Source organism: Vicugna pacos, chromosome 17 (assembly GCF_048564905.1).
Source record: "Vicugna pacos chromosome 17, VicPac4, whole genome shotgun sequence".
Classification (NCBI taxonomy): domain Eukaryota; kingdom Metazoa; phylum Chordata; class Mammalia; order Artiodactyla; family Camelidae; genus Vicugna; species Vicugna pacos.
In genome coordinates, this window is record NC_133003.1 from 55,272,289 (window position 1) to 55,288,106 (window position 15,818).

Here is a 15,818-nt window from a genome sequence, read left to right on the forward strand (position 1 = left end):
GTCTCCCTCAGCGCCCGGGTGACTGGCGTGTGGTCAGCGAGCAGTGAAATTCCAAAAGGCATGCTTTTTCTGGGCAGTAGCTCTCCACGGTGGGCTGAAAATCCTCAGTAAACCATGCTGTAAGCAGGCGCTGTCGTCCAGGCTTTGCCGTTCCACTTACGGAGCACGGGGGGTAGATTTAACACAGTTCTTAAGAGTCCTAGGGCTTTGGGAGTGGCAGGAGAGCAGCGGGTCCACCTGGGAGCCGCCAGCTGCCTCAGCCCCGAGCAGCCTGTGCTTGGAGGCTCTGAGGCCAGGCACTGGCTTCTCCTCTTAGCCGTGAACGACCTCGACGGCACCTCCTTGCAGCAGGAGGCTGTGTCCACACTGGAAATCTCTAGTGATCTTTGCTGCGTCTCCTGGGGAACTTTTCGCATCTTCTCCACCAGCACCTGCGCCTTCACCTGCGCTGACGTTCCGGAGAAGCTTCTTTCCTTAAACCTCAGAACCAACCTCTGCTACCTTCAGACTCTCCTGCCGCAGCTTCCCCACCTCTCAGCCGTCAGAGCTGCGGGAGGGTGGGGCCTGGCTCTGGGTTAGACTCTGGCTGAAGGGAGTGCGGAGGCTGGCCGGACCTGCCGCCCAGACCACTCAGACTTTCCCCACATCAGCAGTAAGGCTGTTTCACTTTCTCATCATGCCTGTGTTCACCTGAGGTGAACCCCTGGGGGACCTCCACCGGCCACTCCCTGATCTCTGTTGAGCGGAGTCAGAGGCCATGCCGCCCCAGGAGAGCTGCTGCCCTGGGACTTACAGTTAGCCCAGCGCTGGACTTCCATTCGGATGGTTGTGTTGTTGTTTCACAGTGTCTCAGCATAGTTCCAAGTTTACATCACACTAATGAACTCCATGCAGTGGGTAAATTGCCTGTTCTAGTAAATTTGAGTGCAAATTAACTCAGGATGTGCGTTTACTGGCTCATTGAACAGTCTTACAGTGACTCGGGTTCATGGTAATGTTCTCTGCTCAGCTCAACGTTAGAGTAGCTTTTCTGTGGGAGATGCTGTAAATTTCGACTGCAAACTTCGATGACTGGGTTCCTGTTCAGACCATTAACCTGCCGGGCTTCCCTTTGAAAGGAGCGGGTGATAGGATTTCACATCCTTGGACCGAATGCTGGTGAGATCACCCAGGGATTCGCGGCCGCGATGAAATGTGGGCTCACAAAACGGCTGCTGGATGACACCGTTGGAATCCACCCCACGTGCGCTGAGGTACGGAGACAGGAGTCCTTAAAACTGACTTCAGCTGGTGTGTTTTGAGACGCTGTTCTGAATACGTTGTCTGCCTTCTGTGTTAGTCCTGGCTCTGTAGGTGATGCTGACCTGTGTTCTTTTTTTAAAAAAATTAATTTTTAATTGAGTTTAATTATTTTTTTAATTATTTTATCTTGAAGGTAATTAGGTATGTTCATTTATTTTCAGTGGAGGTACCAGGGATTGAACCCAGGACCTCGTGCATTAGGCACACACTCTACCCCTGAGCTACACCCTCCCCCCGGAACGTGTTTCCTTAAAGCCGCATGAAGTGTCGCCAGCTAAGTATAAACCGTCTTGCTCTCTCCTTGGGAACAGGTGTTCACGACCTTGGAGATAACGAAGTCGTCGGGACTGGACATCATGCAGAAGGGCTGCTGAGGCTAAGCCGCCGCCCTCGGTCTCCTTGTCCTGCTCCCGCTCCCGCTGGCGGCTGGGCGGCCTGGTGGCCGGGCGCCCGGGGTGAGCGTGGGCAGGGAGACGGCGGTGGGTCCCCCACAGAGCCCGGCTGACCGGAGGGCAGCCACGCTGCCTCCTTGACGTCTCAGCTCGAAGCCCCTGCGGTGAGCCGAGGCCGACCTCTCCTCCGTCAGCTTCCCTCTTCTCCGTCAGGGAGACCTGGTCCCCGCGGGACGCTTCCCGACCGACGTTCCAGGTTCCTAGTGTTTGTCCTCTTGCTCTGTTGGTTCTGTGGGAAATTGTCTCAGTCAGAAGCAGGCAGTAAAGTGGGCATCTTCACCGTCGGGGCCTGGACGCCCCCCCAACAGTGGCTGCGGGGTGGTAGGTGCGCTGGGCACACTGGGCTGCCGTGTGGGCGCTGACTCCTCCCGGCTTGCGTCTACCCCTCAGACCCCTCCTCCCACTCACCTGGTTGCCGTGGTGACACAGCCCTGGACTGAGCAGGATATCCCACATCAGAGACAGATGCTTGAATTTCTGCTCATGTTGATCTCAAGAGGAATATTAAAAAGTTTTCAATACAGTATTATGTGAAATCTAAATTCGGACTATTTAAAATGATTCAGTTCACAATTGATATACTTATAATCAGGTTCAGTAAATGACCAGGTGATGTTGGGAATTCCGTTTAAATTCGCATACCTGTTAGCATCTGCAAGGCCTTTGAGGTGGGAGGCCTGCCTGGGGTCCCTTTGGGAAGCCCGTTTCCATGAGGAGCAGACCTCACAGCATCGAGTTGAGGCTTCTGGACGGTAATGCTCCCCTGAGCCCACGCCGCCCACTAGCCCCCCGCTCTGTGGTCAGAATTTCTTGGCATACATTTTAAACGAGCATGGAGGCCAGTAAACAGCTAGGGAGCGCCCTCTGTGGGCGAGGTGTTTCGCTGCCCTTGTGGGGACAGGCAGAGGAACCAGCGGAGTGGGGTCAGACACCCAAAATAACGGATGCAGAATCTGGTTCCTGGGTCGCCTTTTGTTGGGGAGGGAAGAGCTCAGGGTGCAGTCGCTGTGGAACTGAGGACGTGGTGACTCCCAGGATGTGGGCGGCGGGGAGGTAATTGAGCAGAGTTAACTGAAGCGGCTGTATTTGGGCTAAATCATGAGGGATGAATAGGATTTTAAAGATTAGAAGCAACGTGGAGACGGCTCTGGACTATGCTTTCAACACTTCAACAGAAATACTAGATAAAATCATTTTTTTACAGGAAGTTTTGTTACTGTATCGCTGAGCAACACACACAGCACAAGCACACACACACACACACACAGAACCCAGATGATGTGAACCAGGGACCCTGGCTGTCCTGATGCTGCTTTGCACCAAGCGTGGGGTGGGAAAGCTGAACACAACAGCCGAGCCAGGCGAAGGCGATGGAGGCCTGTTGACCCGTTCAGCCCTGCGGACCCCACTGTGGTGGGCAGTCCCGCCCCACCGGTGACAGAAGCACAGACAGAAGGGATGGCACGTCATCTCTAGGATTAGGTCGTACAAGGACTGCAGCTTAAGTTTTGGCCGCTCACGTGCACTCTCCCCAGGTCGCTGGCTCTGGGAGAGGGCAGCTGCAATGCCATGGGGAGGCCCAGATGGCGAGGAACTGAAATCTCTGCCCAACAGCAGGAAGCTCGGGCTGCTGGCATCTGTGCGGACAGGCCGGGAAGAGAAGCTTCTCCAGGAGCCTCCCTGCCCCCCTGACCCCTGGCCAGCAGCCTGCCTGCACGCCCTTAGAGACTTTGGGCCACTCTGAGTCCTGACCCTCAGAAACTATGAGATACTTACTTTTCAAGCCACTAAGTTTGGGGGTGATTTTTCCACTGATAGATAATATGTTCACCAAGGAAAATTAAAACTAGTACAGATTCGATCAGATAACTGAAAGGTCCGAGGGACTCTTCCCTAGGGCTGAGAAAATAAACCCCTGCCGAGCTGGGATTTCAGCCAGAAGGCACTGGAGCTCAGGCTAGGCCTGAACTGCCTCATCCTCGTAGATACGGGGAGACCCAGGGGTCTCAGTAGGGGGCCTCTGGGTCAGTGTCTCGAGCTGTGGCCGTCCTGGGTCCCCGCTATGCCCCCTTGGAGTGTCTGCGGTGGTCACAGCTCACGAGGGTCACTCAGAAACCCCTGTCTCGCTGAGCTGAGCTTGTTAAACGCTGCAAGGCAGGGCCTGGACCAGGCCTCAGCACCAGCTCAGGGGGAGTCAGGTGCTGTGGGGCTTGGACTGGGATCTGTCAGGGCGGCTAGGTGGCAGAGGTGAGTGAGTCTGGGCAGCTGTTGGTCGGAATGTGTCAGGCTGGTGGCTGGGGAGCGTCGGGGTCCCCAGAATCTGGGATGTCGGAGGCCACGCTGGGCTCCTGTACTGGGATTGTCTCTTGGAATGTGGAAGTCTGATTGTGCTTGTGGTAGAACGGTTCCGGGTTCAATCATTTGTGCCGTGACTGCTTAGAGCATTTTGTATGTTTGTATGTCCAGCTCTTCAAGGGGTGTCTGTTTTACTTCCCGGTGGAGAACTGCCCGTGTCGAGGCCAGGAGCGCAGGGGGCCTGCTCGGAATTCGCTGCGCGAGATCATCAGGTGCCCATGTGGCCTGCGCTCCTGCCTGCTAGAGTAGCGGACCTGACGCAGCGTCCGTCCGTAAACAAACTGGGGAAGCGGGAAACGACTGCCCTCGGACTGTGCGGCGCTTGGCCCCCAGGGGAAGGAGGATGTGAGGTGACCCCTGCAGTCGCCCCAACTTTCTGCATCAAAGTGGTTTTCAAACAGCAAGCATGAGGGAGGAACAAACAGCCTGGCATCTAGCTGAATTGAGGTGCAGATTGGATGTTGGGGAGACACAGGTGGAGGGGGCTTTGCAGGAAAAGGCCCCTGAAACCTGCAGCAGACCCCCTCGAGTTGGCTGCAGACTCCACCACACATCCTCAGAGTAAAATCCTAGAATGTCAGGCAACAATGACAAGGAGTTACCAGCTGAACACTTGGTCTCAGAAGGTGAGGAGAAATCCTGACTCTGACCACAGGGGGACCCTCAGTAAAGCCCCCGGACCTGAGTGGAAGCCCTGTAAGGAGTCATGCTCTCGTGATAGGGTTGGACCAGCCTTGGAGGCAAGTCTGCTTTGGACTCACACTAATAACAGAGTCTGAAATAGGCCTTAACGGGGCCAAGGTGACCCAGAAGTCCCAGCTGCGAAAGACACCAGAACCGTGCTGGTCAGCCTGGTAGCCGAGGTGGGGGCAGTGCAGTGGAGCAAGCAGTGAAAAGCAGACAGCGGAAGGGAAGATGTGACCTGTCTTTATTTGCAAATAACGTGATTGTGTACCCAGAAAATCCTAAGAAATCAACCAAAACACAAAACGAAGAAAAGACAATAACTACTAGAACTTCTAAGTGAACTTAGGAAGTCGAAGAATACAAAATCAACATACAAATATCCACTGAAAGATGAATAGATAAATTGCAGTGTATTCATAAAATACCGTTCAACAGTGAAAATGAATGAACTGCTGACATCCAATGGCATGGATAAATCTCAAGACCATTTGGCTGCACAAAAGCTGGGCGAAAAACACACACTATTGTGTATAAAATTCTAGAAAAGAGCAACGTGGTTGACAGTGACAGAAAGCAGCTCAGGGGTTTCCTGGGGCTGAGGGCTGGTCGTGGGGAAGGTACACAGGACTTCCTGGAGGAACAGAAAGTTCCAGATCTTGTTTGTGGTGTGCCTAGATGGTTGCATGATTCGTTAGTTCATCAATGAGCCGCAAGTCAAGATGAATGCTTGAATGGGTGCGTTTTATTATAGGTAAATTATACTTCAGAATCAACTTTTTTCAATAAATGAAACATTTACTAAAGGGTAGGTGCTGACTGGGTGAGATGATGTGTGTCGAAAGAGGAACTGAGGGGGTCTCGAATGTTCCCAGCTAATGTGGCTGAGAAGAGGGGACTGAGGGAGGTGGAATGCAGGTAGAGGGGTGAGTCTAGTCGTGCATGTGTGTGTGCACATGCATATCTTGGGTAGGCATCTGTGATAATGGTCTCAGAATTTGCGCATAGGTAGACTGGTAATTTTATAAAGGCCGTTAATTAATGGACAGTGTGTGCCCTCAGCACTGACAGACCGCCCTGGGGTTCAGCTCCTCGCCGCAGGGTGGTGGGTTGCCAGGAACCGCGGCTGGGAAGAGAGGTGTAGGGTAGCGCCCCGCTCCACTGGCAGCTCCGTTTCTGCCCTTTGCACCACCCACTTTGTACTCCTGTGGGTTGAACCAGGTCACCCAGATTTCTTTCCTTCCACTTCCCCCTAAATGCAAAGAAGAGACATGATTGTCACAGTTTGAGGAACAGTAAGCTTGGTTTCACTTCTTCATTGTGGCTTTTCCCGGAGGAAGCGTCCACCTCAGGGGGATGCGGGATGGGAGCTGGTACTGTTTGCGGGGTGTTGTAAGCCCTGGGTGAAATCACTGCAGGATGTTGCCAATGCTGTGTGGTCCGGGTGGGCCTTGTAAGTAGGAGCCCTCAGCGTACCCACTCATAGCAGACATGCTGTGACTGTTACTCCAGATTGCCTTCCGGAAACACGGTTTCCTCCCATATTTCCTCTGTGTGGTGTTAGTGACCACAGGCACCGTATCACAGATGCCAGCTCGAGATGTGCACATACATGGTCCCTGCCCTGGAGTGCGTACAGCTGAGTGGGCATGCCAGGTGCAGATAAACAGTCGACTACAAAATTGGCCATCGACATGGAAGGGAAAAAATGTTGAATTCTGCATAAGCCAGAGTTACAGATTCATATGCTGATGTAACGGAGCCATCTCAGTCACACTCAGATAGCAGACGAGGAAACCATGTCCACGGGGAGGGTGATGTGTGGAGCCAGTTTCACACCTGAGCCTCTTGACTTCAAGTGTCTTCTTTCTCTGCCGCGTCAAAGCAGCAAGAGAGGATGCTAATGCATCCGTGCATTAGGGCTCTGTGATCAGGATGTTTTAGCCTCTTTCGGAGGAAGGGGCATAATTTGTCTGCTGTCTTCCACCTCATTAAAACTGCCACAAAAAGTGGATACAAGTTTGAGAGATGTATACCCTTACAGGCAGAAAATTTCTCTACTGATGGAAATTGTAGCATCTCAGAGGGATCAGAGACCGTTCTGTGGGTTTCCGAGCAGTTCAAGTGAAGCCTTCAGCCACCGTGAGAACCCAGGACCGGCTTTTGTCCCACTGGGACGAATGTTGGGTGGGACACGGCTCGTCAGGAACTCGGGCTTTGCCTCATCTGCTCCTCAGCCACCTCGTGTCCCTCCAGGAACTCCGTGGCCTCTGGCTGCTCTCCCGCTGCTGTCAGCCTGGCTCTCGGGGCCGCCTGTCCAGTCTCCCCCTGGGGAAGGCCACACGTCCCCACGCGAGGCTTGGACCCATGTTTACATATTTTGATTTCTAGAAAGTTAGAACATTTTCCATTTGTGTTGTAGGCGACAAAACCAACTCAGTTTGATCTGTCTTGAGCACTTTTTTTTTTCAGCATTTCAGGTCTGCTAGAGACTAATTTCCTCGACTTTTATCTACCTGAAAATGTCTTTATTTCAGTTTCGTTTCTGAAGGGTGTTTTGGGCAGAGAAGTCTGCTTTGACATCCTTCCCCTCAGCACTTCAAGGAGCTCCTCCCGTCATCTCGCTTTTGTCTTTACTGATGGGACGTCAGCCGTCACCCTTACTGTTTTCCCTGTGGATAATGTACCCTTTTGCCCTCTTTGACCACCTGTAAGATTTTTTATTGAATTTTCAGCTGTTTGGCTCTGATGTGCCTGTGTATGCTTTTGTTTATGTTTATCCTGCTTGGGCTCTACTGAACTTCAGATATGTGGGTTGGTATCTTACACCAGTTTTGGAAAATTCTCAGCCATAATTTCCTCTAACGTTTCTTCTACCCATTCTCTTTCCTCCTCTTCTGGAATTCCAATTACGAGTGCATTTAGACTTTTTATTGTCCTAGTATCGCAGACTCTGAGTTACTTTTCTCCCTATAATTCAGTTTGGATGCTGTCTCGTCTTCTGGTCACTGATTCTTTCTCTGCTGTGTCCAATCTACTGATAAACCTGTGAATAGATCCTTAGTTTATGGAGTTGGACTTTTCCCATTTCCGTAGGTTCTTGTTCATATTTTCATCTCTCTCCCCAAATTCCCCATCTGTTCTCACATAGAATCCACCTTTTCTTTAGACCATTTAACACATTTACATAGTTTTAAGGCCTCTATTTCCAACACCTGAGCCAGCTCTGTGTCTGCCTTTATTGAATTTTATGTCTTGTTTCTCATAGAGACTGGATTTGGTAGCAGAAGCTCAGTCCTTTATTTGGTGGCCATGTGTCCATGGCTGTTCAACTCCTTTTCCGGTCCTGCCCTGCCCTGCTGAGGAAGGCAGGCGGTGAGAGGCCCTGGCAAGCGTGAGTGCTGGGCCTGGAGCCATACTTCAGGTGTTACGCTGCGGTGGACAGAGGTAACCTGCTGACCTCTGTTGGCTTACCTGGTGGAGGGGCACACAACCTGCATTTCCTCATCATGGCCAAGCAAGAATGGATCCCACTTGTCAAAATGTTTTAAGGTGAAACCCTGAGAAAGTTCCTGTTCAGATCAACAGTAACAGTGGAGCTGGTATCTAATGGGCTCTGCGCCAGACACTGCATGTTCATCTTCGACTTCCCCACAACTCTGCTAGGTGGGCACCATGTTTATTGTCCCCGGGAGACATGCGAGGCAGACGCAGATTCCAAAAACTTGCTCAGGGCTTAGAGGTATAAGTGATGAAAAAGATTTGAAGCTGGGTGGTCTGTCTTCTAATCCCCGCGCTTCCAACCTTTGACCAAGGACTCTCCCCGCTTAGCTCTGGCCCCTGGTTTGAGGGAGGGCAGACGCCACTGCTGCAGGGAGTGGGGAAGGATGACAAGGAGGAGGGTTCCAGGTGGTTCCCAGAGGTGCAGTGGCAGGTCTGGCCTGAGAAGGGCCAGGGTGGAGGGGCAGAGCCCTCTGCAGGCACCTTCTGCCCAGTCAGTCCCTTCTCTTGTACAGGCGACATGTATGGCTCCTGTTGGGATTATGGGAAAAGAACTCAGAGAATCAGGGTGAAAATAGACTTAGTACCTAGGGCTGGGGGTCTTTCTGCCGCTCATCCTGCAGAATTCTGCAGCCTCACGCCCTGAGGCTGTAAGAAGTAGGAGTACTGGTAATGGTAACTACAAAGGTGAATATTAAAGCCAGTATGATTGTGTTTATGTTCTGTATGAATTAAAAAGCAAGTGCATAAAACAGTAATTATGGATCTGTGTTAATGGGTGTACAGTATGTGAAGATGTAATGTGTGACAGTAACAGTATAAAGGGGGTGGACAAAGACACAGGAGCGGAGTGCTTGTGTACAATTTGAACCAAGTTGCTGTTGTTCACATTAGGTTGTTATAAGTGTATCTCCAAGATAACTGCTAAATGAGTAACTAAAAATATACAGAAAAGGACAAAGGGGAATCAGAATTGTGTACTACAAAAAAACAACTAAATACAAAAACAAGGCAGTAGTGGAGAAATTGAGGAACAGAGAATATCTAAGACATGAAAAAAGCAAAGACTAAACGGAAGAAGTCCCTCCTGCCCGCGATTACTTTCAGTGCTAATGGATCAAACTCTCCAATTAGTAGGCAGAGATTAGCAGAATGTATTTTTAAAAAAGGTGGGGGGTTCCTTTTCTGTGCTGTCTTCAGGAGACTCGCTTTGAGCACCAGTCACATAGAGGCTAAAAGTAAAAGGATGGAAGAAGGTGCTCCATGGAAGTAATAACCAAAGGAGAGCTGAGTGGCTAGATTGTCAGGCAAAATAGCTCTAAGTTAAAAATGTAACAAGAACATTAAATATTGATGAAAAGTTTAGTCCACGAAGATATAAAAAATTCTGTACGCAGTTTACAGAGCCCCCAAATGTATCAAACAAAAACTGACAAATTCTTGACAAAACTGAAGGGAGAAATAGACAGTTCTACAGTATAATAGTTGATGACTTTAATACTCTGATTTCAATAATAAATAGAACCTGACAGAAGATTCGTAAGGAAGTAGAGCTCTTGAAAAACACTACAAACAATTAGCTCTAATAGACATACACAAAACTCACCCAGCAATAGCAGGATATATGTTCTTCTCAAGTGTACGTGGAATGTTCTCCAGGATTTATTAGACCTCAAAGCAAGTCTTAATAAATTTCAAAGATTCAAGTCATACGAAGTATATTTTCTAATCATAGTGGAACAAAATTAGAAGTCAATTACAGAAGAAAACCTGGAAAATTTACAAATATGTGGCAATTAAACAACACATTCTTAAATGACCAATGGATCAAAGGAATCACAGGGATTTAGAAAATGCCTTCAGATGAATGAAAATAAAAACCGCAACTTACCAAACAGATGTAGAGAAAGCAGTGCTAACAGGGACATTCATGCCTCTAAATGTCTGTGTTCAAAAAGAAAAAACATCTCAAATTAATAATCTAACCGTACAACTTAAGAAACTAGAAAATGCAGAGCAAACTAAAGCCAAAGCTAGTAGAAAAAGGAAACAAGATTAAAACAAAGAGCAATAAAACAGAATAGAAAAACAGTAGAGAAAAATCAACAAAACCAAGTTGATTTTTGAAAAAAACACTGTCACATCTTTAGCTAGATTGACTTAGAAAAAAGTGAAGATTCAAATTATTAAAATTAGAAGAAAGTGGAGACATTACTACTGATTATACAGAAATTAAAAAAGGATTATAAGAGAATACCGTGGACAATTGTATGCCAACAACAGGATAACCTGGATGAAACGGACAAATTCCCAGAAACGCACATCCGACCGAGGCTGAATCATGAAGAAACAGAAAAATCTGAGTAGACTCACAAACAGTAAGTAGGTTAATTCAGTAATCAAAACCCTCCCAACAAAGGAAAGTCCTAGACCAGGTGGCTTCACTAGCGAGTTCTACCAGATACCTAAAGGTGTAACATCAAGTCTTTCTGAACATTTTAAACACTTCCTAACTCATTTTCTGAGGCCAGCATTGCCCTGAAACCAAAGCCAAAGATACTACAGGAAAACTTGTATTTCCCGTATGAATACTGATGCAGAAATCGTCAACAAGATACTAGCAAACTGAATTCAGCAACATACTGAAAGGGTTATACATCGTGACCAAGTGAGATTTATGTCTGGAACGCAAGGATGGCTCAACGTGCAAAAACTGATCAATGTAATACAACCACATTACTAGAATGAAGGAAAAAAGTCATGTGATCATCTTAACTGATGCTGAATTCAGCACACATTCCTGATAAAATTACTCAACAAGCTGGGACTAGAAGAACACTACCTCTACATAGTAAAAGCCATAGATGGAACTCCCATGGTTAACCTCTACCTCAAGGGCAGACACCTGAAAGCTTTTAGTCTCGGGTCAGGAACAAGGCAAAAGCGCCTGCTTTTGCTACTTCTGTTCAGCATAGTGCTGGAAGTTCTAGACGTAGCAGTTAAATAAGAAAAAGAAATAAAAGGCATCCAAATTTGAAAAGACAGAAGTAGAATTATCACCATTCACAGGTGGTATGATCTTACATGTGGAAAACCCTAAAGACACTGCACACACAGATACAAAAACTATTAGAACTAAATGAGTTCAGCAAATAGCAGGATATGAAGTCAACACCAAAAATCAGTTGAATTTCTATATGGTAACAATGAGCAATCCAAAAAGGACATTAAGAAAATAATTCCATTTACAATAGCATGAAAAAGAGTAAAATTCCTAGGAATTAAATTAACCAATGAGATGAAACACTTTTTATAATGAAAACTATAAAATGTTGCTGAAGAAATTAAAGAAGATGTAAATAAATTGGAAGACATTCCATGTTCATAGATTGGAAAACTTAATACTGTTAAAATGTCAAGGGATCTATATTCAGGACAATCCCTTTCAAAATTTCAACAATGATTTTTGTAGAAATAGGATGAGCTGCAAAAAGGGCCTTTCCGATTCTTTTCCATTGTAGGTTATTACAAAATACTGAACACAGTTCCCTGTGCTGTACAGTAGGTCCTTGTTCATCTATTTTGTGTATACTAATGGTATGTATCTGCTAATCCTGTACTGCTAATTTATGCCTCCCAGCCTTCCCCCTGGTAACCATAAGTTTGTTTTCTATGTCCGTGAGTCTGTTTCTATTCTGTAAATAAGTACACTTGTATTATTTTGTTAGATTCCATGAATAACACGTTTATCTTTCTCTGTCTGACTTACTTCACTTACCAAGAAAATATCTAGGTCCTCCCACATTGCTGCAAACGGTATTATTTAATTCCTTTTTGTAGCTGAGTAATATTTCATTGTGTACATATGCCACAGCTTCTTTATCTGGTCCTCTGTCGGCGGACATTTAGGTTGGCTCCACGTCTTGGCTGTTGTCAGTACTGCTGCTGTGCACACTGGGTGCATGTGTCTCTTCTGATTAGTTTTTATCTTTTCCAGATGTATGCCTGGGGTGGGACTGCTGAATCATACGGTAACTTTTTAGTTTTTTAAGGAACCTCTGTACTGTTTTTCTTAGTGGCTGCACCAGTTTACATTCCCACCAGCAGTGTAGGAGGGCTCCCTTTTCTCCACACCCTCTCCAGCATTTATTGTTCTTGGACTTTTGAATGACGGCCATTCTGACTGGTGTGAGGTGATACCTCATCGTGGTTTTGATTTGCATTTCTCTGATAATTAGTGATGTTGAGCATTTTTTCACGTGCCTGTTGGCCATCTGTATGTCTTCTTTGGAAATTTTCCTCTTTAGGTCTTTTCCCATTTTTTAATTGGATTGTTTGGTTTTTTTATATTGAGCTGTATGAGCTGTCTGTAATTCTGAAAATTAAGCCCTTGTTGGTTGCATTGTTTGCAAAAGTTTTCTCCCATTCCATAGGTTTGTCTCTGTTTTGTTGGTGGCTTCTTTTGTTGTGCAAAGGCTTGTAAGTTTGATTAGGTCCCATTTATTTATTTTTGCTTTTATCTGTTTTGCCTTGGGAGACTGATCTAAGAAAATATTGCTGCGAGTTATGTCAGAGACTATTTTGCCTATGTTCTCTTCTAGGAGTTTTATGGTGTCTTGTCTTAGATTTAAGTCTTTAAGCCATTTTGAGTTTATTTTTGGGTATGGAGTGAGAGAGTGTTCTAACTTCACTGGTTTACATGCAGCTGTCCAGTTTTCCCAGCACCACTTGCTGAAGACTCTTTTCTCCATCTTATGTTCTTGCCTCCTTTGTCGAAGATACACTGACTGTGGGTCTGTGACTTTATTTCTCTCTATTCTGTTCCATTGATCCGTGTGTCTGTTTTTGTACCAATACCATGCTGATTTGATGACTGTAGCTCTGTAGTATTGTCTGAGATCTGGAAGGGTCATTCCTCTAGCTTTGTTCCTTTTCTTCAGTGTTGCTTTGGCAATTCTGGGTCTTTCGTGATTCCATGTAAGTTTTAGGATTATTTGTTCTAGTTCTGTGAAAAATGTGCGGAGTAATCTGATAGGGATCGCATTAATTCTGTAGATAACGTTGGGTGGTGTGGCCATTTTAACAATGTTAATTCTTCCAATCCAAGAGCATGGGATAGACTTCCATTTCTTTGAATCATCTTTACTCTATCAATATTTTATAGCTCTCAGGGTATAAGTGTTTCACTGCCTTAGTCAGGTTTGTTCCTAGCTACTTTTTATGTGATTTTTCAAAATGGGATTGTTTTTTAAGTTTCTCTTTCTGATACTTCATTGTTGTGCAAAAAATGCAACAGATTTCTGTATGTGAATCTTGTGTCCTGCTGTTTGTCAGATCTAGGAGTTTTTGTGTGGAGTCTTCAGGGTTTTCTATACAGAGTATCCTGTCATCTGCATATAATGGTAATTTTACACTTTCCCTTCCAATTTGGATACTTTTTATTTCTTTTTCTTGTCTGATTGCTATAGGTAGGGTTTAATAAAGTTGATTGTAAAAAAATAAGCCAACAACAAAAAAAACCTAGGACCAAATGGCTTCGCTGGTGTAATTCTACCAAACATTAAAGAAGCATTGGCACCAGTCCTCAAAATCTTCCAAAAAATTGAAGAAGGGCCACTTCCCAACTCATTCTGTGCGTTAGTTTTACCCTGGTGCCAGAGCCAGACAAAGGCACTGCAAGGAACTGCAGACCAGCACCCCGATGAATATAGACGCAAAATTCCTCAGCAGGTACTAGCTCGTTAAACTTCACAGCATACTGGAAGGATTATATATCACGAGCAAGTGAGTTTAATCCCTGCGGTGCAAGGCTGCTTCATAGTAAGAAAATCAATCAACACAGTGCACCACGTTAATAGAACGAAGGGCAGAAAACACATGGTCATCTCAACTGGTGGAGGAAAAGCATTTGATGAAATCCAGGCTGACAAAGCCACAGATGGAAACCCACAGATCGCACCGCATTCAGTGCTGAGAGACCGGAACTTCCCTCTTCGATTCGGAACGAGGTGAAGATGCCGCTCTGCCTGCCGCCCATTCAGCGCAGTGCTGCAAGATGGGAGAGAGCAGCTGGGCAAGAAAAAGAAAGAAAAGGTATTCACATTGGAGAGGAAGATGTAAAACTGCCTCCGGTCAAAGGTGGCTTGATCTCACGTGTGCAGAGCGCTAGCAAGTCCGCGAAAACTGTTCGTGGTAATAAATGAACCCGTCAAATCTGCAGGGCACAGTGGAGACTGGCCTGGGGACAGGTGGCCCGGGCAACGTGGCTACGCCGCCTCCAGGTCAGCTCCTCCACCTCCTCGGTCCTCAGCCCCCGCACAGGAACAGCCCTGCGTGAAACGGAGCGGCCCTGAGACGCAGCTGTTTCTCAGCTTCACACCGCACACCCATCCTCGCTCCTGGAGCCAGGTCGTCCCCTGGCTTTGGTGACACCTCTGTCCATGTCTGTGGGTGGCAGGCATCAAAGTCACGTGATCATTAAGTAGCTTAACACTCAGCCTGTTGCCCTCCGACCTTCCCCTCCTGCCTCCCCCGCCCCCGTCAGGTGATCATCTTCCGGTACTGCCGGCAGACCAACCACCCCAGACTTCACCCTTCTGAGTCTCAGGCCCGGGTGTGTGGCTCCCTGCGTTAAGGGGCGTCTCGGAGGGTCAGACTCGGCCTTCATCCAGTCCCATCTGGTGGCCAAGAGGGAGCGCAGCATGGCCTGGGAGCCTGTCAGACCCCCTCCCCACGCTGAGCATCTGTCCAGCCCACCCCTTCCCCGCCGTTTCCTGTCGGCCCCTCACTCCACCATCTTGGGGTAGTTTCTGGCTTGGCGGCCGCCTGGCCGGCCCGTCTGATGCTTGGTCTCTCACTTTGTTGTCCACGTGGACACCGGAGTGGTATTTCCAAAGCACGTGTCCTGTCGTTTCTCTCCTCACTGACCATCGATGGCAGCCTTGGGCCCCTCCTGGCCTCGCCTGGCGCCACCGTGCTCTCGCCGACACCGGCCTCCTTTCAACTTTTCAGTGCTTGGCAGTCAGGCTGGAAAGGGGGTAAAGAGGCGTAGGAGAGATAACTGGGCCCCACCTGGCCCACACATCCGCCCCTTCTGGGACCACGGCTCACGTCCCTCACGTCACACATGGGACATCAGGCCAGTGTGACACAAGGACCCTCAGAAAGGTCTCGCCCTCCTCACCAAGGCCTCCGAGAGGGTCGCGGGTGCCCCGGGCCCCTCCCTGGGCCCCAAGCACCGAAGAGCTCCGGGGGGCCCGGCCCTGGGCAGACTCGCAGTCGCCCCGACACTGCCAGACACACCCCCTCCTGCTGTTCCTCTTAAGCTACCGTCCAGGAAGTGGGAGGATGCTCTGGCCCAGAGAAGAGTGAGGGAAAAGTCCTGCTTGGAACTCCTGCCCGCACAACCCTGGGCCCCCGGGCGTCCTGTTCCCTTCCCTTCGAAGCCCCCTGGGGGTCTCCTGGATGCGCCGGCTGTCTTTCCATCTCACTCACTCCTGCCTCCGTCTGTTTCTACTTTACGTG

General features: G+C 48.1%; 1 protein-coding gene across 5 annotated transcripts in view; it reads left to right on the forward strand.

Moving 5' to 3' along the window:
* TXNRD3 (thioredoxin reductase 3) overlaps positions 1-5,604 on the forward strand; it is a 34,923-nt gene extending 29,319 nt beyond the window's left edge. For 4 of the 5 annotated variants that reach the window (XM_072942016.1, XM_031676352.2, XM_072942017.1 and 1 more), the window contains 2 exons: positions 1,119-1,253; positions 1,614-2,280. In XM_072942016.1, coding sequence (XP_072798117.1) covers positions 1,119-1,253; positions 1,614-1,676 — 198 coding nt within the window. In that variant the 3' untranslated portion in view covers positions 1,677-2,280. Of the gene's footprint in view, positions 1-1,118; positions 1,254-1,613; positions 2,281-4,220 lie in introns of those variants that run through there. The other variant, XR_012060827.1, reaches the window with a different exon arrangement.
* The last annotated feature ends 10,214 nt before the right edge of the window (positions 5,605-15,818 follow it).